This window comes from Neofelis nebulosa, chromosome 16 (genome assembly GCF_028018385.1).
Source record: "Neofelis nebulosa isolate mNeoNeb1 chromosome 16, mNeoNeb1.pri, whole genome shotgun sequence".
Taxonomy (NCBI): Eukaryota; Metazoa; Chordata; class Mammalia; order Carnivora; family Felidae; genus Neofelis; species Neofelis nebulosa.
In genome coordinates this window covers 54,482,062-54,504,661 of record NC_080797.1, presented here as the reverse complement: position 1 = coordinate 54,504,661, position 22,600 = coordinate 54,482,062, and the positions used below count along the sequence as shown (strand labels likewise).

Sequence of the window (22,600 nt, the reverse complement as noted above, 5' to 3'; positions counted from 1 at the left end):
CAGCATAGTAACTGCCTTACTGTCTCAGGGTGGGGTGCTCCAGAGTGCAGAGTACCCCTTGGCCTCAGGTGACTCGGGGCCTGCTTATGCAGGACTAAGGGATGTGGCAGGGTCTTGAGCTCTAGGTGCCACAGGTCCAGTTTTCAGGGGTGTCCAGTGAACTCAGTTCTTTGCAAACTCCGCCTAGGCCTTCCCGTTCACCCCTTCCCTTCCAGTTAAGACACTAGCTGGGTGTCTGGCCAAGTGACTGATGGAGTCCCATTCCCTGTCTAGCCCCAGAGTCTACCAGCCGTGTGTTCAGTCTTGTTGGGAGGACAGGCCGGGTTTTGCATCCTAGGAACATGCATGACCACAAGCCTGCATTCGTAGTGGGGCAAAATGGGATGGGCAGCAAATGGGAGGAAAGGGTTTGATCCTTTGGCCTGTCTGGCTGGGAATACAGGCCCTTCAGAATGTGGCACCCTGGCTGGAGGAGCAGTTTTGCTATCCCTCAAGCTTACCTGACCTCTCACCAGAGTCCTCTCTCCCTCCACCCCCACCCCAACAGGCTGTTTGACTGGCTGGTATCCGTGATCAATAGCAGCATCTGTGCAGACCCTGACTCCTGGACCACTTTCATAGGTAGCAGGGGCTCACCCTTTCAGGAGCACTCCTTCGAAAAAACAGTCCAGTCCAGTGTGCAACTCCAGGCAGCTCTTTTCCCTTCTCTGCACCCCCATCTCCTCATTGTCCACCAGTGTCTGGGCAAGGGTGTCTCTGTGTTCTCAGTGCCCACATCTGAGCCATCTGTAGCTCTCCAGGCAGACTCAGATGGTGTTTTGTCTGTGAGGGCCCCTCCTCTCCCCTAGAACTGTGAGGGGATAGGCACAATGGCTAGATTAGAAGGGATTTGGGGGACATGGTAACATGGTTGGAACTGGGGTGGGGTAGTCAGGTGGAGGAGGAAGTAAAGCTCAATGATGTGAGGTTTGCTCAAGAGACAGTGGAATTCTAGATACCAACAGGGCTGGTGAGATCAAAGCCCTCTAAATTGGATTGGACACGAAATGTTCCCTAGGCTGCCCCTCACACCTTATTCAGCCTTTCTTCCTGCTTTGAATTCTGAGGGGCCATGAAGTAGAGATGCGACCCACCCCAGGGCATTGTGTTTACCTTGCCCACTGCTGGGTGTCCTGCTCATTCAACCTCTCCAGGGTACCAAGTATGAGGTTTCACCCTGGACTCCTGTAGTACCTCTGCCCCTGCTCCATGCAGTGGCCCCATGGGTTCTGCCCCATCCTCTCAGGCCTGCTGGATGTATATGGATTTGAGTCATTTCCCAATAACAGTCTGGAACAGTTGTGCATCAACTATGCCAACGAGAAGCTACAACAGCACTTTGTGGCTCACTACCTGAGGGCTCAGCAGGTGAGAAGTGGAGTGCTCCTTCCAGGGTCTGACCCAGAGCCTTTAGTTCCTTATTTGATGCTGTTCTGGAATATCCTGTGGTACTGAGGCCAGCCATGGATGACCTATCTGGGCCTCAGATCACAGATGCTTTCTCCTGCCACCCAACTGCCACCTTTGGTCCCCTAGGAGGAATATGCAGTTGAGGGCCTGGACTGGTCCTTTGTCAACTACCAGGACAACCAGGCCTGTTTGGATCTCATTGAGGGAAGCCCCATCAGTATCTGCTCCCTCATAAATGAGGTAGGGTCAACTAGTACGCTAAGCACCAGAGTTCGTCTCTGGGCTTTTCTGGGGCCTCAGAGACCATACTAGGCCCTCTCTGTGTCTCTCTCTCTTCCCATCTGCCAAATGGGTTTGCTAATCCCTATGTTCCTTCCCTCTCAGGGTCACTATGATGCCTATGTGACAGCTATGCTGCTGGTGGGGGGCGGGGGGGATCCATGATGGTTGTGGTGAGCCTGTCTCATAATTGTGGCTGAGTGTCCATTGCATCCCATGCAGGAATGCCGCCTTAATCGGCCAAGCAGTGCAGCCCAGCTCCAGACACGCCTCGAGAGTGCCCTGGCAGGCAGTCCCTGCCTGGGCCACAACAAGCTCAGCCGGGAGCCCAGCTTCATCGTGGTGCATTATGCAGGGCCTGTGCAGTACCACACGGCAGGTCTGGTGGAGAAGAACAAGGTGGGGGCTGGGCCACGGCCTGTGGGGGCCTGCGTGAAATGAGGTGTTGAGTCATTGCTGCATATACATGGAAGATTCTTGTCTTGCATCCTCTCTTTCCTGAATATCCTCCTAGAATCCAAGTCACCTCTTTGGCCTACCTGCCTGACATCTCTGCTAATCAGGCATAAGCTGCCCAGAAATGACCCATGTCACAGTGGGTCTCCCGTAGAATCCCTTCTTCTGGGGCTTGCGTGAGCAGGGCTGGCAAACCTGGGGACAACCCTGGTAGCACTCCACCTGCCCTTACCTGCTGTCCTTGTCCTTTCCTAATAGGACCCTGTCCCCCCTGAGCTGACCAGGCTCCTACAGCAATCCCAGGACCCCCTACTCAAGGTGCTATTTCCTATGGACCCTGAAGAGAAGTCCCAGGAAGAGCCCTCTGGCCAGAGCAGAGCCCCTGTTTTGACTGTGGTGTCCAAGTTCAAGGTGGGTCCTGGGGGTGCTGATAGAATGTGCTTGATTCACTCATCAATCTCAAATATTTACCAAGCACCTCCCAGGATTGGTGGTTTGCTGGGGAACATTGACAAGTGAGTAGACATGGTCCCAGTCTGCACGGAGTTGGTAGCCTCATGAGGAAGACCAAAACAGAAAACCAACAAATAGACATAACTGACATGACAGGAAGCCTAGGGGCTTATGGGTGGCACAGTGGGCCTCTCACCCATGGCCGATAGGGTGGTCATGGAGGAACAATAGTTACATGAACCTCTGTGTCCCGGTCCATTCCTAGTTCTCCAGCTTCCTGCTCAAGCCCTGTCCTTGGCTTACAGATTTGTCAACCTCCTCCAGCACCTTATGCTTTCTGCCCTCAACCCTTGACATTCTGCTCCACCTTCCTGGGATGCCCCTCCCTTGCCTGTACCACTCCCCGCCCCATCCCCAGCCCCATCCCAGACTCCCACCCTCCACACCTGCTGTCTTAGTTGATTCCTTCTAGTCCTTCAAATTTCAGCCTAATCATTACCTCCTAGTGGAACCACTTGGTGGAGCCCAGGTTTGGTTAGCTCTTTCCTGCCTAGCCTCAGACACGCTACTGAGGGGGTGCAAAACACACATTCATGTGACCCCATCAGACCCTGGGTTCTGCGCAGCAGACTATGTCTGGGCTTAATGAGAACAATTGTTGCCTGAATGAATGGCTTCTGAGATTGTTCTCTTCCAGGAAGATTGTTTGGTGAGCGGGGGTTGGGGGGGTGGGGAGGTGTGGGGAGTGGAGACCAACCAGGTACAGACCACAGGTCAGGAAGGTCCCTAGAAGTGGAGGTGAGGGGCATTGGGAGCTCAGGCAAGGAGGGTGCATGGACTCAGTGAGCACCTCCCATAATCATCCCAGGGCCTGGGAGGATATCTGTCTCAGGGCTGTGAAGACCGCCAGGGGGTGTTTGATGCAGTCACTAACCAGGGCCCCACTGATGCCCACAGGGAGCCTCAATCTGTCTGGCTCCTCATTCTCCCCGCTGCAGGCCTCCCTGGAGCAGCTTCTGCAGGTTCTGCATAGCACCACGCCCCACTACATTCGCTGCATCAAGCCCAACAGCCAGGGCCAGGCGCACACCTTTCTCCAGGAGGAGGTAATTCACTGGGCCAGAGCTGCTTTGTAGGGAGCCCTATCTGGCCAAGGCCCTGAAGGGACGAAAGGCAGAACTTCGGCTCCAAGTGGAGTGACCAGAGCGAGTCTCTTGGGTTGAGTTTGACACTAGGGCATCTTGCGCCCCTGCTTTGGCAGGACAGTCATGTATGTTCTTGTGGTCTGTGCATGGCACAGTGAGCTAGCCAGGAAGCCTCCACTGCATCTTACATTCTGCTCACCAGTCCATGTGCCCTGATGAGACTGAAGCTGCCCGGAGGCTTGGGTGATTAGCTGAAGGGTCTGAATCATCTTGCAGTCTGTGCGCAGTGTGGCCACTTCTGACCAGAGGTAGAGTTTTTTTCTAATTTGCACAAAAGTTGATGGCCAGCAGCTGCCCTTTGTTCAGGGTACTGGGCTCTGATGCGGATGAGGCATGAGTGCTGGATGCTGGAGTGTGTCCCACAGTCAAACTGGCCTTAGGGTTTACGGCCAGGATTTCTCCACTAAGGTCCCAATGAATCTTTACAATTTAACCTCTCCTGCTCCTCAGCTTTGATTTACCCCACTGCCCACAAAATATAAAAATAAATAAACAAATTGGGTTAGGCTGCATCATAAGGCAGAGTCTCTGCACAGCTGGGAGCCGTGAGACAGAAGTAGGACCAGCACTTACCTCCACGGTATCAGAAGCAGGAGAGTATACCCTCATCAGTCAATCATCAAGACAGCCTGCAGGTTCACACGGACCAGAGCCTCAGAGGGCAGGAGTGGTATTTCTGGTCTGCTGGTCCCACACCACAGGTGCCCACCCTGTCTCCTCACCAATGCAGGTCCTCAGTCAGCTGGAGGCCTGTGGCCTTGTGGAGACCATTCACATCAGTGCCGCTGGCTTCCCCATCCGGTAAGTGGGCCAGGCCCCACAGTGGGCAGGGCCAGTGTTGGGGTGGAGCTTGGGACTCTGGTGTGACAAGACCTGCCCAGCCCAGAGCAGGATGTGGAGGTGAAGAGAAAGAGGCAGGTCTGCAGAAGTCAACCTGGAACTCAAGAGATTTCACTTGTCCATTTATCCATTCCCTTTCTGTGTACTGTTTTGCACCAGGCACTGTTGCTAGCATCAGTGAATAAGGAAGGTGAGCCTCTGCCTCTTGGGGCTTACATTCCTGTGGAGTCAAGAACAAGAAGTATTAAGTTGATCAGTGCTAGGAAAGAGACAAAGTGCTGCTAGGTAGACTAATGGGGAAGAGGATCTTTGGGCTGGTTGGGGATGGGCCCCTCTAAGCAGCTCAGACCTCTGGGGAGGGAAGGGGCCAACCTGGGAAGATTTGGGGGAGGAAACAGCAAGCACAAAGCTCCAACTTAGGAATCGAGATGCTAAAGTGCCTGCACATAGAGAAATGGGGGGAGAGGGGCCTCAGAAGTCCCATGAGGACTTGGCAGTTTTTCCAGAGGGCTGGGAAGCTGCTGGACATTGTGAGGAGAGAGTGCTGTGCTCTCATTCATGTTCTGTGGCTACCGTGTGGACGTTGGACACAGGGTCAGAAGAGAAGGGAGCAGATGCGTGAGGAGGCTGTTGCGCAGGTGTATAGGCAAGATGGTGGCCACAAGAGGGTGGCAACCATGAAAAATGGAGAGACATGGGTTAAATTGGACTGTGGTTTGTGATAGAATCAGGACTGTGGGGTGATTGATCATGGGATGTGGGCAGGGGAGCAGTCAGCTTCCAGGTTGCACACATAACTCCCAGGCTTCTATCTGAGGCAAGTGGATGAATCAGGAAATCCTGTCCCTGAGATAGGATGTCTGGGGAAGGCACAGGCTGGAGGTGGGATAGGAGGGGAGTCAGTAATGTGGCCTTGTCAGGTTTGCAGTGGTTATAAGACAGGCTTGGGGACCAGAGCTTTGGGAACTGGAGGGTACATGAGGATCTGTCCTTGGTGGGTTATAACACCATGAGCAAGGAGGAAATCACAGTGGGGAGAGAAGAGGGGTCTGAAGCCATTCACTGAGCAACATTCACATTTAGAGAGTGGGTAGGTAGATGACGAGAAACCAGCACCAGCAACTTGGGAGTTGTGGGTGAAGGAGGAAGCCAAGCTCACAGGGGTCCTGGGGGCTGAGAGAGCTGTATGGGGACAGGGGTCAGCCGGGCACCTGCCAGAGGCCAGTTGCTGGAGCCAGTGGCATGGTGTTTGCTGATGGCTGCAACAAGAGCCACATTGGAACAGTGTTGGGGACAGAAGCCAGACTCGGGAGGAGGAGGTATAAATACGTACAGGGTGTCATCGGCTGTTTAAGTGTTGAGGTGAAGGGGAGCAGAAAAATCAGGAGGAAGCAGGGGATGCTGTGGAGTCAGAGAAGCAACAGATGTGGCTGACTGTATGAGTGATCCAGTTGGGGAGGAGCCAGCAAGCCCCTTTCGAAGGAGGCAGGCCAAAAATCCCCTACTAAAAGAGTGAGAAGCTTTGTTTAGGTAGACCAAGGCTGTAGAAGAGCAGGTCCAGTTTAAAATGGTCTCCACTGTGTAGTCTCTCCACAACCACAACCTCATCCATTCAGTGGGCACAGTCATGGTAGCACCTCGCTCGGTTGTTGAGTAGATTAAATAGAGTAACTCCCGTTAGCCCCAAGTGCTGTCCCAGGCTCACAGCTGTCACTTCATTGTTTTCTTCTGCCTGCTCTGGCTTCTAGAATCCCTCACCAGAACTTCGTGGAACGGTATGAATTACTGAGAAGGCTCTGTACTCGCACATCCCCTGGATCCCATAGCCCATCTCCTGATGAAGGACATTCAGGTGAGTGGGGCCCATTTGCTAGTCATTTGTTCAAGCACAGTTTACTGAGCACCTGTCCTGGGCCATCTCAGGGCTAGGGGGTTGGACATTCAGAGAGGAGTAAAACACAGCCCTGTCCTCGAGGTTCTTGGTTCACTGGGGGAAACAGACTAAAAGAAGACAGACAGTGGAGAAAGATGATAGGCAGAGCTAGGAAGAGAATGCTGTGGGTAGTGCTGGGGAGGTATGAATCAGGGAAGGCTTCCTGGAGGAAGTGGTGTTTGAAGACCAGTGGTATTAGCCAAGTGAAGGGCATTCCACGGGACAAGTAATTGAACAGAGGCCTGCAGGCAGGAGACAACACTGTGTGTAGAACTTGTAAAGGCAGAGAACAGTTGGAGGTGAGACTGGGGTAACAGGCAGGTCATGTCACAGGAGCAGAGCTCTATTCTCTGGGCAGATGAGGACATCTCAGAGGAGGAAGGGAGTGATGTCAGCCATATGCTTTCTGGAGACCACTGTTAGGGGGCCCATGGCAGGCCTTGGGAGTGAGGTTGTAAGGTTGGCCAGAGTTGAGAGAAGGTAGAGATGTGGGCACTGTGGGCAACGTTGGGAAGAAACTGGTTAGACTATGCCTGGTTGGTGGGGGAGAGAGGCTTGGGGGTAGCTGCTGAGCTCTGCAGGACTGACTTGAGCTCCAGGTCCCTACAGTCATCCAGTAGAAATGTCTGCCAGGCACTCAGCAAGCCCTAATATCAAAGGAAAGGTCTGGCCCTTGGCCCCAGTTTGGGGGTTATCAGCATGTAGGGTAACCCTGGCATAGGTGGAGGAGGAAGAGGCCAAGGACAGAGTATAAGACCAATGCCCAGTAGGACCCTAGCCCAGCAGCATCTGCTTACACCCACACAGCCTTACCTTGGGGCTTGTCAGGCCTGGGACAGTCCTGATTTCCCTCCTCTCTTGGGCTTAGTTTTATCACTTTCCTTTCATTCTTTTTCTCCACCTCTTTCCTTCTCCTCTCATGATTTGCTCTACTGCTCTGTGTCTTGTGCCCAAAGCCCCATTCGCCCCTGGTTGATTTTGGGATTTCTCGTCTGCGGCGTCTTCTTTGGCAGCCTCTGTCTCCAGAGAGGCACTGGGCAGCAAAAGGTGGTCAGAGCCCTCAGGTAAATCCTCCCTCTGCAAGAGCCAGCTATGCACAATGTGACATGGGGACCTGCTGGGCCTCCCTGGGACTGGGAGGTGTTCTCCCTTTTCCCATACATGGCAGGGAGTTAAGGGGTGAGGGGCTTAGGGAGTGGTCCACCTGCCCTGCTTGGCCCTCGGCATATTTGGGGCCTTGGAACAGATGCTGGCTGGTTGGAGGTTGGAATCCAGGTACCAGCTGCCCTTTGCTAGCTTGCCTAGGGGACCCACAGAAATGGAGGCTGTGGGCCAGCCACAAGTGGGGTTTCCGGTATTCCTCAGAATAGCCAGGGGCCTGAAGAATAGAGGGGTCACCTCTGCCCCCAAAAAAGGTGGAAGTGGTTAGAGGCAGGAACAGCAGCAAAAAAGCCTATGGAGTATGGGGGAGACCAGAACCAGTTTCTTAAGTCCACAGAAGTGTGTAGATGACCAAGAGCTGATGAGACCTCTGTCTCCCATCCCATAGAATGGTCTCCACATACCAAGGGAGCCACACTGCAACCTCTTCTCCAGGACATCCTCCATACTCTTCCAGCTCTAACTCAGGCAGCAGCCACACCTGGTGACCCAGCCGAGGCCACACCAGTCCCAGTGCATTGTGGCAGGACCAAAGTGTTTATGACCGACTCCATGGTAAGCTGGTTTGTGATGAGGAGGGTAGTTCACTAGCTGCGTGCTCTGCTTAGCAGGACAGAGTGTGGGTTCACCTCAGGGCAGTGGGAAGAGAGGCTGCAGACTTCAGTGGATACCCCTCCTCTCAGTTGGAGCTTCTGGAATGTGGGCGTGCCCAGGTGCTAGAGCAGTGTGCCTGCTGCATCCAGGGAAGCTGGAGGCGACACCGGCACCGCAAGCAGGAGAGGCAGAGGCAGGCCGCCACGCTCATCCAGGCAGGTAGGAGGGGTGGGGCTCTTGGGCACACAGCCACGGTTCCAGGCCAGCAGACGGACCTGGATGCAGTCCCTGTCAGCTGCTGCAGACCTTGCACACTAGAGGTTTCCTGTGAAATGCTGCTGCTTGAACCCCCATATACTAAAGCTGTGTCCCAGCGTCAAGACCTTGACAGCACAAGCCTATGGTACCCTGGGACTTGAATCCTGATTCACCTCACCCAGAGTGTCTCTCCAGTTTAATGGAAGCCAGGTCACACCACAAATAAGGGTGGGGTGCTCTCTAGGCAGCAGAGGCTAAAAATTTGCCTTTAATTCCCCTTTCCCAGACCTAGAGAGCAGTTTATGCCGTCTTCCTTTGCCTATATGATAAATCATTACCTGCTGAGTGTAAGAAGGTAAAACTGACCTTCAGTTTTGATTCATTAAAGGAAAAGATATAGGAACCATGTTCACAGTAGTCTTATTTTGAAAATAAAAATACTAGAATAACAACCCAAATATCTGACAGCTGTTATTATGGACCGCTCTTATGATGCAGCTAAGAAATCTTTTTTTTTTTTTTAATGTTTTTTATTTTTGAGAGAGAGACAGAGCATGAGTGGGGGAGGGGCAGAGAGAGAGAGGGAAACACAGAATCTGAAGTAGGCTCCAGGCTCTGAGCTGTCAGTCCAGAGCCTGATGTGGAGCTTGAACTCATGAACCACGAGATCATAACCTGAACTGAAGTCAGATGCTTAACAGACTGAGCCACCCAGGAGCCCCAGCTAAGAAGTCTTTTTGAATAATATTTTAAATTTAACCAAAACTACTTCTAGTATTCCGTTCAAACCAGGATGCCAAACCACACATCAAGGGTGATGCCACCTTCCTCAGGCATGTTTCTGTGTGTATAGGCATAAAACAATTGCATAAGGAAACATTATAGAACCGTCTGGGTTGGTGAAATAAGATTTAGATTTGTCTTTAAACTTTTTAGTTTTCTAGAACCCAAATATTAATATTTAATGGAATAGTCCTTTTTCTGAATATGATGGTACCATAAAGAACCAGAAAATGCTGAAATTGCAAGAGAAGGAAACAGAAATTGCCAGCCAGTCTGCCATCCAGTAGTCATTACCTTTACCAACATGTGGGTGCATGGTGGGGTCACCATTTGTGAATTCATAAAGCCAGCAAACAAATTCAACTGAAGACTCCCCAGATAAGAGATACTTCTTGTCCCCTGGGCATTACCCCAGCCAAAGCCTGAGGCAGGTAAGCCTCCCAGCTGCCTTTCCAGGTAGGGTCTCTCCCAGTCTAAACAGTGTGAGGGGTGTTCTTCAGAGCCAGGTTTTCTTGAGGTATTCTCTTTATTAGCTCCTTACCCTACATAGTGGCACAAGGTAGCCATTCATTGAAAAAGTATCTATTCCAAACTTCAGCAGATTGGGTGTTGCTGCAGAGCCAGGCTACTAACAGTTCTAAACATTTCATTTACTTCTTTGTTTCTGGGCAAAACACCTCAGCCATTCGTTCCTGGTTAGCTCGGAAGCACATCCAGAGAATGCACGCAGCTGCCACGGCCATCAAACGCACATGGCAGAAATGGAGGGTGAGTATCTGACTCCAGCAGTCAGGACGGGCAGTGGGTAGTCTGGTATCAGGTGGCCCCAGGGTGGAATGCTGACCCTGCCACCGCACACTGGTATGCTCTCTTGTATAAAATACCACCGACACTGCAGGGTGGTTTGGACACAGAAAGAGTGGCATAAGCAACTCTGGAAATATACTAAAAACCACGGAATTATACACTTTAAAGGGGTGAATTTTGTGGCATATCAATTAGATCTTAAGATTATTATTTTTAAAGTAGCACATGTAAGACCTAAGTACATCTGCCTTGGATATAAAGTTCTGCCACATGGTGCCAGTCTAGTTGAAGGTATCTAGCTGTTCACCAGCCAGGTGCCCTTCAGTTTACATTGTTAAGCTGTTTTATTAAAGACAGTTTTGGTTTCCCTTAAGAGAGCTAATCAATTGAAAGCTATAAAGTGGCATTCTTTTTTTAAGATCAGAATGGCCTTCCTTGCTTCTAAAGAACTGGATGGTGTGCAAGAAAAACACGTGTCTCAAGTTCCCCTTCCCTTGGGCTCCCTCCTGCTGCCCCAGGCACAGACCAGCCTCTTGGAAGCAATAATCCGCCTCTGGCCCCTGGGCCTGGTCTTGGCCAATGCTGCTGTGGGTGTACGTGGCTTTCAGAGGAAGCTGGTGGTTTGGGCCTGCCTCCAGCTCCCCATGGGCAACCCCAGTAGCTACGCAGTCCAGATGGCACAAGAACAAGCTGGTGTCACATCCATCCGAGCACTGCCTCAGGTAAGCTGTGTGACAGGATGGTGGTCCTGCCCACCATGGCTCTGGGTCCCTTGTAGAAAGCAAGAGGCAAAGCCCATGAGTTCCCAGTGGGAACAGGACTAATGTTAGGACCAGAGCCATCCTGATGCTGCTCAGGAAACCAGAAGCCTGCGCGTCCCAGTTGGCTGCAGGCGGGTTGTTAACCATCATTACAACTAGGAATTTTCCAGAGCCCTTTCAACTTTTTAAAAACTGCCTCTGAGTGTTCTAGCATCTCCTCTGAATCTCTACTTAATTAGTCCCACTTTTTAAAAATTTGGGTTATGATGATAGCTTATTCCCTCAAATAGCACTGGGTTTAACACTTTCGTCAAATTATCACTTGGTTTATCTCCTGTTCCAGCAGAGCAAATGACAAGCAGGTAAGTCTGTGGTCCAAGAGCTCTGTTTCTATAGTATGGGCAGCCAGAGTAAAAGTCAGCCAGCGTAGAACATGGGCTAATACTCACCTATTACATGGGGTCACAGCAAGGATTAAGTGACACTGACAAGGCAAACAGAAGGAAACAGTGAATTTCCATACCAGAGGAATTACTCTAGGGCATAATCTGGATGAAATCTCCCATGACAGCATGGAGGCCAGCCAGAGTATAAACAGAAGTGTAACTGTTTGCTCTTCCAGTTGTAAACAGTTTTACGAGTATGACAGTTAATAAATACTCCTTGTAGGGGAGAGCTCCCTTGTGCATCACACAGAATGGATGTGAAATTCTGTATTTTAATATAAAATTAAATATTTGGACTCTGGACTTTGCCACTGGTTTAGAATGAGAAAAGAACGTTAACTGAATGATACCAGTACTTGTCCATACCTGCATTTCTAGCATTTGCTCTAGGCACCCGTACAGCTGGCACTCCTAGGAACCAGAGGTAAGCTGTATCTCTCTCCCTAGGGCTCGATCAAGTTCCACTGCAGGAAGTCTCCACTGCCTTATGCTGACATCTGCCCTGAACCTTCACTCCACAGTGTTACTGGCTTTAATCAGATTCTGCTGGAAAGACACAGCCTGAGCCACATGTGAGTTATTCTGACATCCTAGCCTCACTAGGCTGAGCAATCCTTCAGTGCCTTTGTGTCCAAAAGGCCTTTTCCTGCCAGCTGCCTTGCCAAAGACATTCGATCAACACTAAGCTGCCAAACTACTCCCACAGCAACATTAAGTACACGTGAACAAGTGACAGCTCCCGCCCGCAACCTAGAGCTGCCACAGCCACCAGTGGCATGGGGCTCCCATCTACATCTCAAGCTCTGACAGGTGTCATGGGTTGGTTGCCAAACCAGGACTAAGAAACCTCAGGGCCACAGAGAACTTCCCACATTTTACTACCTTCATAGATCCGACTCACTGGTGTGGTTCATCACTGCACCGGGGCACTTGCGATTCCCTGCAAACAGAACAGGCCATGTCAGCTTGAAGTTAACCCCAAAATTTCGACTGGGTTATTTGCATTTAGTTCCTTTAAAAAGAACAAAACCTTATTTAGTATGTTGGTTTATTTAATGTAATTTCAAGCATTTATGATCTAGGGATGAACAATGCAATTTACCAGAAAATAACCATATCTTGATTTTATTTAGCAATAGTGAGCAAGTTTTAACTCGTATAAAACTTGACAAACAGTATCGTATGTGATGTCTAACCTGTACCTAAATTAAAACATTTAAAGACAACCACCTAAATGTCAAGTTCTCTCTCTATAAAGGGTTTGCCATGTTGAGTATCCACATCTTATCTGAAATCCACACCCATGGGACTTGAGATAAAGACTTGTGCAGCCTACCCTAGGTCAGTTGGCCTATACCCTGGAAGTCACACTCCTGCTCAGGGCCCCACACTAGCTGTTCTCCTGGGAGGAGGAGCGGGCAGGTTCTGAGAGCTATGCACATGATTGAGCAAGCAACACAATAATCTATCTTAAGAATCCTTATCCTGGGATGGTTCCACAATCCATAAACAGCAGTCAGCAAACTCTACAAACAAGGGCTCCTGCATGTAGACCCTCATGAGCTTTGCCTTGTACCCCTGATTGAGGCTGACCATCAACTGTCTAAGGTGTGGACTGAACAGTAGGCTTCTTTTTTACATTTATTTTTGATAGAGACAGAGCACAAGTGAGGGAGGGGCAGAGAGAGGAGACACAGAACCTGAAGCAGGCTCCAGGCTCTGAGGTGTCAGCACAGAGCCCGATGTGGGGCTTGAACTCACAAACTGTGAGATCATGACCTGAGTCGAACTCGGACACTTACACTTAACCGACTGAACCACCCAGGCACCCCTGAACAGTAGGCTTCTTAATGCTGCAGACTCCCCTTAAAAATGAACAAGAAAGCCAATGTGAGTTCAGTGGAACAGATGGAGATAGTTAAAAGCTAAATGTATCTAATGTAATAAATATCAAGAACTGTATCCCCTTAACCTTTAAAACCAAGAACTGAACCAATGCTTCACTTAAATAAGGTGAGATCAGCCTATCAGACGATTTCCAAGTTAAACGCCATCACAGATTCTTGTTCATGACATCTCTGTAAATAGTTTAACTTTAGGCCATTTCAACTAGGAAAAAATAGCTTACTGGGATAAATACAGAAAACAATAGCATTAAGCTGTTGGCATGTTTTTGTTCTTCATAGGCCTGAAGGTTCTCACTGGGTAAGGACAGTTACACTACATACCCTGAATGTTGTTTAAGCAAGTGCTTGATCCTCACAAAGCAGGATCAGTAGCAATGAACGGACACTCATATCTGCGTGTTTTTGCAGTTTACACAACTTTTCATATCTACCCTCATATCTCCGCTTCACCCTCAGTATAACTAATCACTACCATGGGAGTGGGTGCCAAGCAGAGTCAGCCTACGATGAGAACAATGAAACTCCCATCTATCTTTAGGAATTACACTGGCCCACTAATCACATACACAACTGCTATAAGGGCTGACCGCACAGTCCTACACAAACGCTGGGCACTGTTAACACCCACATCCCTTCCAGTAAGGCTTCCAGTCAACACTAGGCTATTAGTAGTTAAATTCTGGGAGAGTCAAAAGTTATATAGATTTTCAACTGCATGATAGTTGGGGGGGGGGCATGCAACCCCTGCACAGTTCAAGGATCAACTATTTATTAATAACAAAATCACATTCTACACATTGGATTAAATATATCAGTGGTTGACAAAGAAGTAAACACAGCACAGACTTACCTAAATTCTTTAAATTCTGCAAAGAAACTGTCCTCTTCCTCATCACTATTGAGAAAATCATCTATAGAGTCATCATCATCTAAGGAATACAGAACACAACTAATTAGGACTAGAAACAAAACCTAGATGCCAGATTTTAACAACTACTGCAGTAGATTAACAATGTGCACACAAGTGACAGGAGTAAGTAGGTGTAGACAAAACAAAAGTAATTTTTTCTGGAATTTATAACTGTACCAACATTCCTCTTTTTAGAAAGGGAATGAAAGTGAAAGCAAAGAATTGGTGACTTTAATAAATACATCCTAGTATTCACATATTGTTCTACATGTTTCTGTGTTCTTTAGGCCAGGAGCCTGATTTTCTAATTCCTATCACCCCAGCTCCCCTCACTATGGCTCCAGCCTGATCAGGGGCCAAAAAACTAGGTGTTCTATAAAAACCTGCTAACATGAATGCCCTGTGCTTTCAGCATGGCCAGAAATTTCTGGCACTGCCTGAACCCAACAAAGAAGTTTCTCAAAGGGCAGAAACAGGCTATCCCCATGCTGTGAATATTCAGGCACCAGAAGGGACTGCTTTCAAAGACTGGCATGACACCCAGGAGATACTGAAGTCTGGATGGATGGATGAGATGACAGCCCACTCTCCCAATAAATCCCAAGGAGCCCCCAGCAGCAGGAAGGTGACCTATGCCAAAGGCAGCCGCCCATCTGAGCCTAGCTCAGGTGAACTGACAGCTCCAGCCAGGCCCGTGGAGGGAGAAATGAAGTCATGACTGGAGAAGGATCCTGCCAGCAGGGTCCACCCCTCATTCCCAAACTACAGCTACAGCATTTATCCCCTCTGCCCCCCTTGTTTCTTGTCCTTAACAATACCTTCAGGCTGCTCTATAATACATAACAGGTGCCCCACTCCTGGTGCTCCAGGCTAAGGAAGGTGCCATCATTCCTGACTCCCTGCCCCAACCCACATCTCTTTCCTTTCGGCTTCTTTTACCTGAAACCTTTTCCTAGGTTGGCTGGTTTGAAATCAACCAATCCACCTTTGTCTTCTGCAGGCTTTATAGTTTTTGCAGTAACAGCTGATCTTTTTTTCTCAATAAGAGTTTTAGAGTTGTACTGCTCTGAAAGAGACACAAATCAGATGCACATCACTTGTACTTTAACGACAAGGCCACATCTCTCCACCAAGCCAGCAGCACCGAGGTGGGAAACTTATGTTCCAGGTAAGGGATGTGGGTGGGGATGAAGATGGATGGATGCAAAGGAAGTGAGGGTTCAAATCAAAGGGCAGTATCCAGAAAACAAGCAACCCTGAGCTTGGCAGAGGGTAGAGGAAATAGGCCTCATGCACCCGAGGGTCCATCCTCATTCTCCTTACCCTGCTGAACTTAACAGGGCTTTCACCAAGATCAAGTGGCACACTGACTTCAATTACCAAACTATTTTCTCAGCAGTTTCAGATACCAAATTTGCATGTGCCACGTGCCACTGGGATTACACAGATGGAAGTCATCAGGCCCACCTCAATGGGCTGAGTCTTAGGGATGGTGGCTAGAGAGATGGAGAAGAGTCTGATCTACATCACCTGAGAGGGCTGGGAAGCCATCAGGCCCACCTCAATGGGCTGAGTCTTAGGGATGGTGGCTAGAGAGATGGAGAAGAGTCTGATCTACATCACCTGAGAGGGCTGGGAGACAAAGAGGAGGCACTGCCAGGTGGAAAGAGCATTCCTGGCAGAGGGAAAGGTCTATGGCTGGACCAGACCCCTGAAAGAATAGGGTCAGGTGCAAGGACATGGTGATAAGCAACTACCAGCTGTATGAGAGGGCAGGCCTGGCAGGAGGCTGGGGCCCACACAAGTGGAGGAAGAACAAAAGACTGCCACACAGAAGATTGGCCTTTCTTCCCAAGACCAGTGTCTCTCCCTCATCAAGGGCACTGTGGTATTCAGGGCTGAAATGGTGTGAGTCTCACACACCACAGGGTGTTTATCTGAGTCAATACCAATTGCCAGAAGTGCCCCAACCCTCATCAGCTACTGTGAAACAGAAACATTGTAACAGTGCATCTCCCTAGGGAGAGCAATACCCAAGTTAAGAACCACCAACTAATTTCCTTTGCTAGAGTGGCTGGAGTTTTCAAGGGAATGAATTACTCAAATGTGCACTTCAGGAAAAACCTTGGCAGCAGCAGGGCCACACAGTTAAAAGCTCCAGATTACCCCAGATTGCCTTAGGGGTTCTTGGGCCACCCTGGGCTGCACAGCCAGAGCAAAGCCTACCCATCCCGGCTCCACAACCCTATTTCCAGCAAAGCAGTTCTACTTCTTTCCTGTCTATCTTGAACCAAAAAGTTTCCTTTGAAAATGCTCCAGGGACATTAGGGGTAAAAAACAAAAACGGGGAGGGAAGCAGCTTGAAAAGGACCACTGAGTCCGAGTCTGGAAGGGAGGACACTAGAGGCAAGAAACCAATGAGGAACTTTAACAAAAGAGTCAACCCAGCATAAGGTCGTTGGAAAGAGTCCCTGAGGGCTAAGAGACCCCGAATTGGAGTTAAAATGTAGACTAATCACTCTTTACCGTGAACAGATCTACCTCGTTTCTAACAAAACATTTTAAAGGAAAGAAAACGTTCTTGTTAACCTCAGCAAGCGTAGCTTCTGCGTCAGAATACTAAGATGAAGAAACTACCAGGGTCGACTCTGACAGCCAAAGCAGTCCACTCACTGTTAAAAAAAAAAAAAGGGGGGGGGGGCGCCTGGGTGGCTCAGTCGGTTAGGCTGCCAACTTCAGCTCAGGTCACGATCTCGCGGTCCGTGAGTTCGAGCCCCGCGTCGGGCTCTGTGCTGACAGCTCAGAGCCTGGAGCCTGTTTCGGATTCTGTGTCTCCCTCTCTCTCTGACCCTCCCCCGTTCATGCTCTGTCTCTCTCTGTCTGAAAAATAAATGTTAAAAAAAAAAAAGTCTATAAAAGAAAAGGCAGAGCAGAAGTTTTCACTGTTCGAAACCCGAGGAAGCATTCACAGGTAGAGGTTCCCCCTGGGGCGAGGCAGGGCTTGACGGGGGTTGCCAGCACTCGGGAGTTCAGGTGGGGGGCCAGGGCCTGACCTTTGTGCTTCCGGAAGCATCCCACGGAGCAGCTGCAACAACAGAGGCCACAACCTCGTCGGCCCGGAAAGCAGCGCGGACCCTCCCGCAGCCCCCGCCGGGTCCCCGAGCCGCCCCCCAGGCTCCACCCGGCCTCCTCCCCCACGACCCCCACTCTTACTAGGGCACACGGCAGGCGGGGCAGCGGTATTTGGGTTTCTCCAAGCAAATCACGCAGACGACAGCGCTACTATTCAGCGACACCTTGGTCGCTCCCCCGCTCACTCTGACCCGCAAGCGCCAGTCTCTGACGGAGGGTACCACGTGCACGCCCTTTTTTTTTTCTGTTTCCTTAACCCGGACCAATCGGCGAGCAGCACTTGCTGGCAGTCAAAAGCAATGGATCCATCCTGCTCATTGCTCCAGTCCTGATAAGTAGACAGTCGATACACTCGATGTGCATCCAATAGCTGCTTTGGCTTCCAGGATTAGGTCACAGTTCTCGTCGGAGAACTTGTTATGTAGCCTTGTCCCTGTCTCTAAGGTACTCTGTGGCTTGGAGCAAGTCACTGTCACTCTCCAGCTCTGTTGCCCCACATGTAAAAAGAATACGTGGGACTAAATGTCCTTTACCTTCTGGCTTGGACTTTCTGAATCTTGCAAGAGCACTGGGTTCTCACCCCCACCCCGGCCCCCCACATCTCATTTGGTTATGTCTAGCAAATGAGAAGTCCAGACCCTGGCCAATTAGATCCATCGGCTAGATCGAGTGACGTACATGTGCTTTTCCCAGCATAGGCTCTTTTTCTCTCAGGGAAGAAAGATGAGACTTGACAACTGCCAAATGTTTATTGAGCTCCAAGTGACAGCAGTGCACTGCCCAGAGGCTGGGTTGGGGACACCCAGGCAGTAGCAGCCACAGCCTCTTCCCTCTGGGAGTTCAAAGCTTAGACCTAAGGCAGGAGAGAGAGGTGAAAGAGAAGAGACTCTGTCTTAGAGTCCTGCCGGTGTTAGCCTGCACTTGCACAGCCCTGAGAGAGTGCCTCTTCAAATTTCACAACATACACTCTTCACTTGACTCACCCAAGTCACAGCCCTGCGTGGGATATCTTGGTCAGGGAACAGATGAGTGAGCTCTGGCCCAAAGATGGGGGACCTGACCTAGTAAGTCTGGATAGGTGAATTGTGATAGGCCTTGAGTGGCACCTCAGGCTTTAGGAATAGATGGTCGTGTTTTATTGACAGCTTATGTCTCCTTGAAGCCCTCAGTACTGCCCAGCCTAACCAGGGCTCCCACCCCACATTGTGCCCACCTAGGGCCATAAGTCATTCTCACTCCTAAGTGTCTCCTCCTTTGTGTTGGCCCATCAGCCCACAGGATCCCACTACTCTAAGGGCCCCAAATGACTGTCATTGTCTTTGTGGATAAATCTGCTATGGCTAAGGTAGCTGTTTAAGTCTTGGTTCAAACCTCTCCCTGGCTATGTGACTTTTACCCTCTCTGAGGATCCTTACCTGTTAGTGTGGATTTTCAGGTCTATCTTCCTGAGTTGTTGAGAAGCAGAGAGAACACCATGTGTAAAAATGTTTGTAATTTGAAGCACTACAGAGGGTTATTTATGTGATATCCAGAGTCTGTAATTCCTGGAACTTGGGTCCGAACCTTATAAGTGCAGGTGTCAGGCCCCAAGTCCCTCAAGGCCAGGGTCCCAAAACTCAGTCCCCTCGAAAAGGGTTCTGCCATCAGCCTCTATGGGCCACAATCAGGTGGGCAGAACAGTTATCCATCCCTCCCTTGGCTTTGCCAAACTGTCCCTAGGATGCTGTCCAGTCTTTAGTGTTGAAGTAGCATGGGTCCCTACCTGCCTTGGCATGCAGTTGCCCCTGTGTAGACCAGTACTGGCCTGAAATCTAAGACATGTCTACCCTGACCCAACACTCAGAAGCATTCTCTGGCATACATACCAGAGCCATTCCAGAAGGTCCATGCATACCTGGGAAGGCCAGAGAAGGTCAGTGATTTGTCCCGGCCACACTTGAATCCTGTGCCCTGTCTGGCACCCAGTAGAAATTCTCTGAGTATGGACATCACCACTGCCCAATCCAGATTTTTCCTGTGAGTTGTGTTTGGAGGCTGAGACCATGGAAAGTCTCCACAATTTTCAGGGCTCAACCCCATCTCACCCATATCCAAACCATGCTGATTCCTCTACCTTCGGGTCCAGAGATTATGACATCAGCAAAAAGTGAAAGTTTCTGGAATTTCTCCCATGCACACTCCTTGCAGTAAAGATAGCCTTTTACTCTGGGAGACCCCCCCCCCCAGCTCCCCCAGACAGCCACACCCCTCCTGCTCCAATGTCCAGGAAAAGAAGTGACTCAGCTATGATGGTGATGAGGCTGGGGAACACCAAGAGGTCAAGCAAGCCCAGGATAGCTCCTCTTGGCAGTGGTCAGTTGAGAGAAAAATGACAGGTATGACTCCAGACCCAGCAACTACATGTCCACACTGACGAAGCTATGCTTAGCAGCATGCTGGTTCTCCCTGGACGCCCACCACGCCCATCCTAGCAGCTGTCTAAGGCTGCGTCGCGCCTCCCCGTGTATGATCTGGAGAGGGGTGAGGTAATAATCAAGGCAGAAAGGTTTACAGAGCTCCACCATCGGGCAGACGCTGTCCAGCGCATTCAGAAGACCAAACCCAAAGGCTGGCGCTGTGCGCGGAGGTCCAGGCCCGGCACCCAGCACCGCCAGAGGGCGCTCCAGGCCCAGACTGGTCCTGGAGTAGGTGTGCTTCAGCGGAATTGGAGTAAACTCCACCCCATTCTTGGTTGGAGACAAGGCTGTCTCGCAGTGCCAGGAAAAGTAAACCCAAGAAGCTGGCCCGCACCTCGAACACCGCCAAGAGGCAGGAAAGAGCGTGTAGAGCGAGGTGGGAGTGTCTCCTGCACAAAAGCAAGGTGCATATCAGCAGAGGGCCCCAAAGGCAACTAGCTCTCCAGGGACAACTCCAGGCTACCTATTGCCCCGCGCTTCCTGGCATTCCTAGTGGATGGAGTTCCAGCTACAAACTGACCACCCACATTAGCTGATGAAAGCTTAACTGTACTTCGGGAGCGTGGGGTTACTAACTAGGGCCTGAGCCACTGCCCTGCACCTTCTCCAGTGCCATGATGGGGCAGGCAGAGGGATCTAATCGCCCAACATGAGCTACGTGTTGCAATTGTGAGAGGCGGGAGATTCATAAAGGTTGGGCTCTCTGCTGCTTTGCCAAATCTCAGCTTCTTGCTGCAGCCCTAACACCTCTTTCCCTCCCCAGGGCATGGGGTCCCAGGGCCAGCACCAGAAGTGTCTGAGATTGGTGTTTTTAGGTGACCTACTGCCTTGTTCTCATCTGCTCCCCTTTATTTCTCCTCTGGTATTGAAGTAGTTCAGTTGTTAAAGTGATTAGGGTTGTCGGTGGGAGTCAAATAAAAGAGCCCTGAGGTTCAGGTGGAGTAATCAGTTTCCAGCTCTTTGCATGTTATTTTATAACAGTGAAATGATATTCATTCCCCAATTCTAGACAATAATAGTCTGACCTATAATTAGACTTCAAGGAAAACCCCAAAACAAAAGGGATAAAGAATAATTGTATTATTCCCAGTCCCAGAACCATTAGGAGAGCACAGACAAAAGAAGTCACTGTTGTTTTATGAACACACTCATCCTACCACCCAAACTCCACACTTTTATTTTTTTCATACCCTCTCCCACTTGCAAACCTACATAGATCCCACCTTATATTCACTAACACAAACAGAGATCGAAGGAATCAGGACTTCCCAGCCAGATTCTCCAAGAAGCCTCTAAGGACAGGGAGTGCATCTGGGGCTTTGCACAAACTTCTTAACCATGTGGCAGAGATGCATAGGAGCTCTGCTTAGTGAGAAGTAGGTAAGAGGAACTGAGGCCCCAAATTACCTTTCCCCTCTCTTAAAACTAAAGACGAAGACTTCAGACAAACAAAAACCATAAGAATTCTTCAGGAGCAGATCTGCACAATAAGAAAGTTATTCAGGCCAAACTAAAATAATATAAATAGAAATTAAAATCATAATATGATACCACCACACACTGTGAAGAATGACTAAAATTTAGAAGACTGGTAATACCAAGTGATGGCAAGGAGGCTGGTATGGTCTGAATGTTTGTGTCCCTCCAAATTCATATGTTGAATTCCTAACCCCGTGGTGGTATGGGGAGGTAGGGCTTTGGGGAGTGTTAAGGTCATAGGATACAGCCCTCATGAACGGGATTGTGCCTTTGTAAAAGAGACCCCAGAGAGTTCTCTTGCTGTCTTTCTGCATGTGAGGACACAGTGAGAAGATGATGGTCTGTGAAACAGAAAAAGGGTTCTCAGCAAACACAAAATCTGCCTGTGCCTTGTTCTTGGACTTCCCAGTCTCCAGAACTGTAAGAAATAAATATTTGTTGTTTAATCCACCCAGTCTATGGCAGCCCAAATAGACTAAGTCAGAATTGGTACCAAGAAATGGGACACTGCTGTAATAAATACCTAAAAATGTGGAAGTGGCTTTGGAAATGGGCAATGGATTGAAGCTAGAAGAGTTTTGAGATGCATGCTAGAAAATGAGATGCCTACATTTCCACAAATGAACCTTTTTTTTTTTTTAATTTTTTTCTTTTTTCTTTTTTTCCACAAATGAACCTTTAAAAAATAATTCTGGTAAGAGTTCAGAAAGAAAACAAGAGAGCTATAGAGAAAGCCTCCATCTTCTTAGAGAACCCCTAGTGGTCATAAATGGTAGATATATGGATAGTGAAGGCCATTCTGGTGATGGCACACAGAAATGAAGAGCATGTTGTTGAATGCTGAAGGAAAGTGATCCTTGCTGTAAAGTGGCAAAGAACTTGGCTGAATTGTGTTTGTGTACTGATATTTCATGAAATGTGGACCTTGCAGGTGATGAAACTTGATGTTTAGCTAAAGAAATTTCTTTTTCTTTAAATTTTTAAATGTTTATTAATTTTTTGAGAGAGAGAGAGGGAGAGACAGAGCGTAAGCAAGGGAGGGTCAGGAAGAGAGGAAGACACAGAATCTGAAGCAGGGCCCAGGCTCTGAGCTGTTAGCACAGAGCCCAATACCGGGCTTGAACACACAAACTGTGAGATCATGACCTGAGCCGAAGTTGGAGGCTCAACTGACTGAGCCACCCAGGCTCCCCTAGCTGAAGAGATTTCTAAATAAAGTGTGGAAGGTGTGGCTCAGCTCCTGCTAACAGCTTATGGTGAAATGTGAAAAAAAATGACTTAAAGGTGGAAT

The 22,600-nt window shown here is 49.5% G+C and overlaps 3 protein-coding genes across 8 annotated transcripts in view; 1 reads left to right on the top strand and 2 right to left on the bottom strand.

Annotated features, from left to right (window-relative positions):
• The window catches only part of PIGW (phosphatidylinositol glycan anchor biosynthesis class W), a 28,166-nt gene extending 23,637 nt beyond the window's left edge, over positions 1 to 4,529 (bottom strand). The window contains exon 1 of the mRNA XM_058703900.1: positions 4,416 to 4,529. The gene's annotated coding sequence lies outside the window, so the exon portion shown is untranslated. The remainder of the gene's footprint in view (positions 1 to 4,415) is intronic.
• Positions 1 to 12,654, top strand: part of MYO19 (myosin XIX) — a 32,315-nt gene extending 19,661 nt beyond the window's left edge. For 5 of the 6 annotated variants that reach the window (XM_058703887.1, XM_058703885.1, XM_058703888.1 and 2 more), the window contains 13 exons: positions 548 to 621; positions 1,286 to 1,407; positions 1,576 to 1,689; positions 1,951 to 2,127; positions 2,443 to 2,595; positions 3,636 to 3,743; positions 4,573 to 4,643; positions 6,431 to 6,534; positions 8,165 to 8,331; positions 8,460 to 8,589; positions 10,094 to 10,179; positions 10,638 to 10,940; positions 11,873 to 12,654. In XM_058703887.1, the coding sequence (XP_058559870.1) occupies positions 548 to 621; positions 1,286 to 1,407; positions 1,576 to 1,689; positions 1,951 to 2,127; positions 2,443 to 2,595; positions 3,636 to 3,743; positions 4,573 to 4,643; positions 6,431 to 6,534; positions 8,165 to 8,331; positions 8,460 to 8,589; positions 10,094 to 10,179; positions 10,638 to 10,940; positions 11,873 to 12,001 (1,738 nt within the window). In that variant the 3' untranslated portion in view covers positions 12,002 to 12,654. The remainder of the gene's footprint in view (positions 1 to 547; positions 622 to 1,285; positions 1,408 to 1,575; positions 1,690 to 1,950; positions 2,128 to 2,442; positions 2,596 to 3,635; positions 3,744 to 4,572; positions 4,644 to 6,430; positions 6,535 to 8,164; positions 8,332 to 8,459; positions 8,590 to 10,093; positions 10,180 to 10,637; positions 10,941 to 11,872) is intronic. The other variant, XM_058703889.1, reaches the window with a different exon arrangement.
• Positions 6,136 to 19,453, bottom strand: LOC131496981 (uncharacterized). The gene is given in 9 exon segments (XM_058702850.1): positions 6,136 to 6,186; positions 12,308 to 12,365; positions 13,228 to 13,290; positions 14,183 to 14,211; positions 14,213 to 14,261; positions 15,228 to 15,308; positions 17,296 to 17,327; positions 17,456 to 17,657; positions 19,240 to 19,453. Coding segments are annotated over 8 exon segments (726 nt in total). The 3' UTR covers positions 6,136 to 6,186; positions 12,308 to 12,309.
• Positions 19,454 to 22,600: the final 3,147 nt, after the last annotated feature.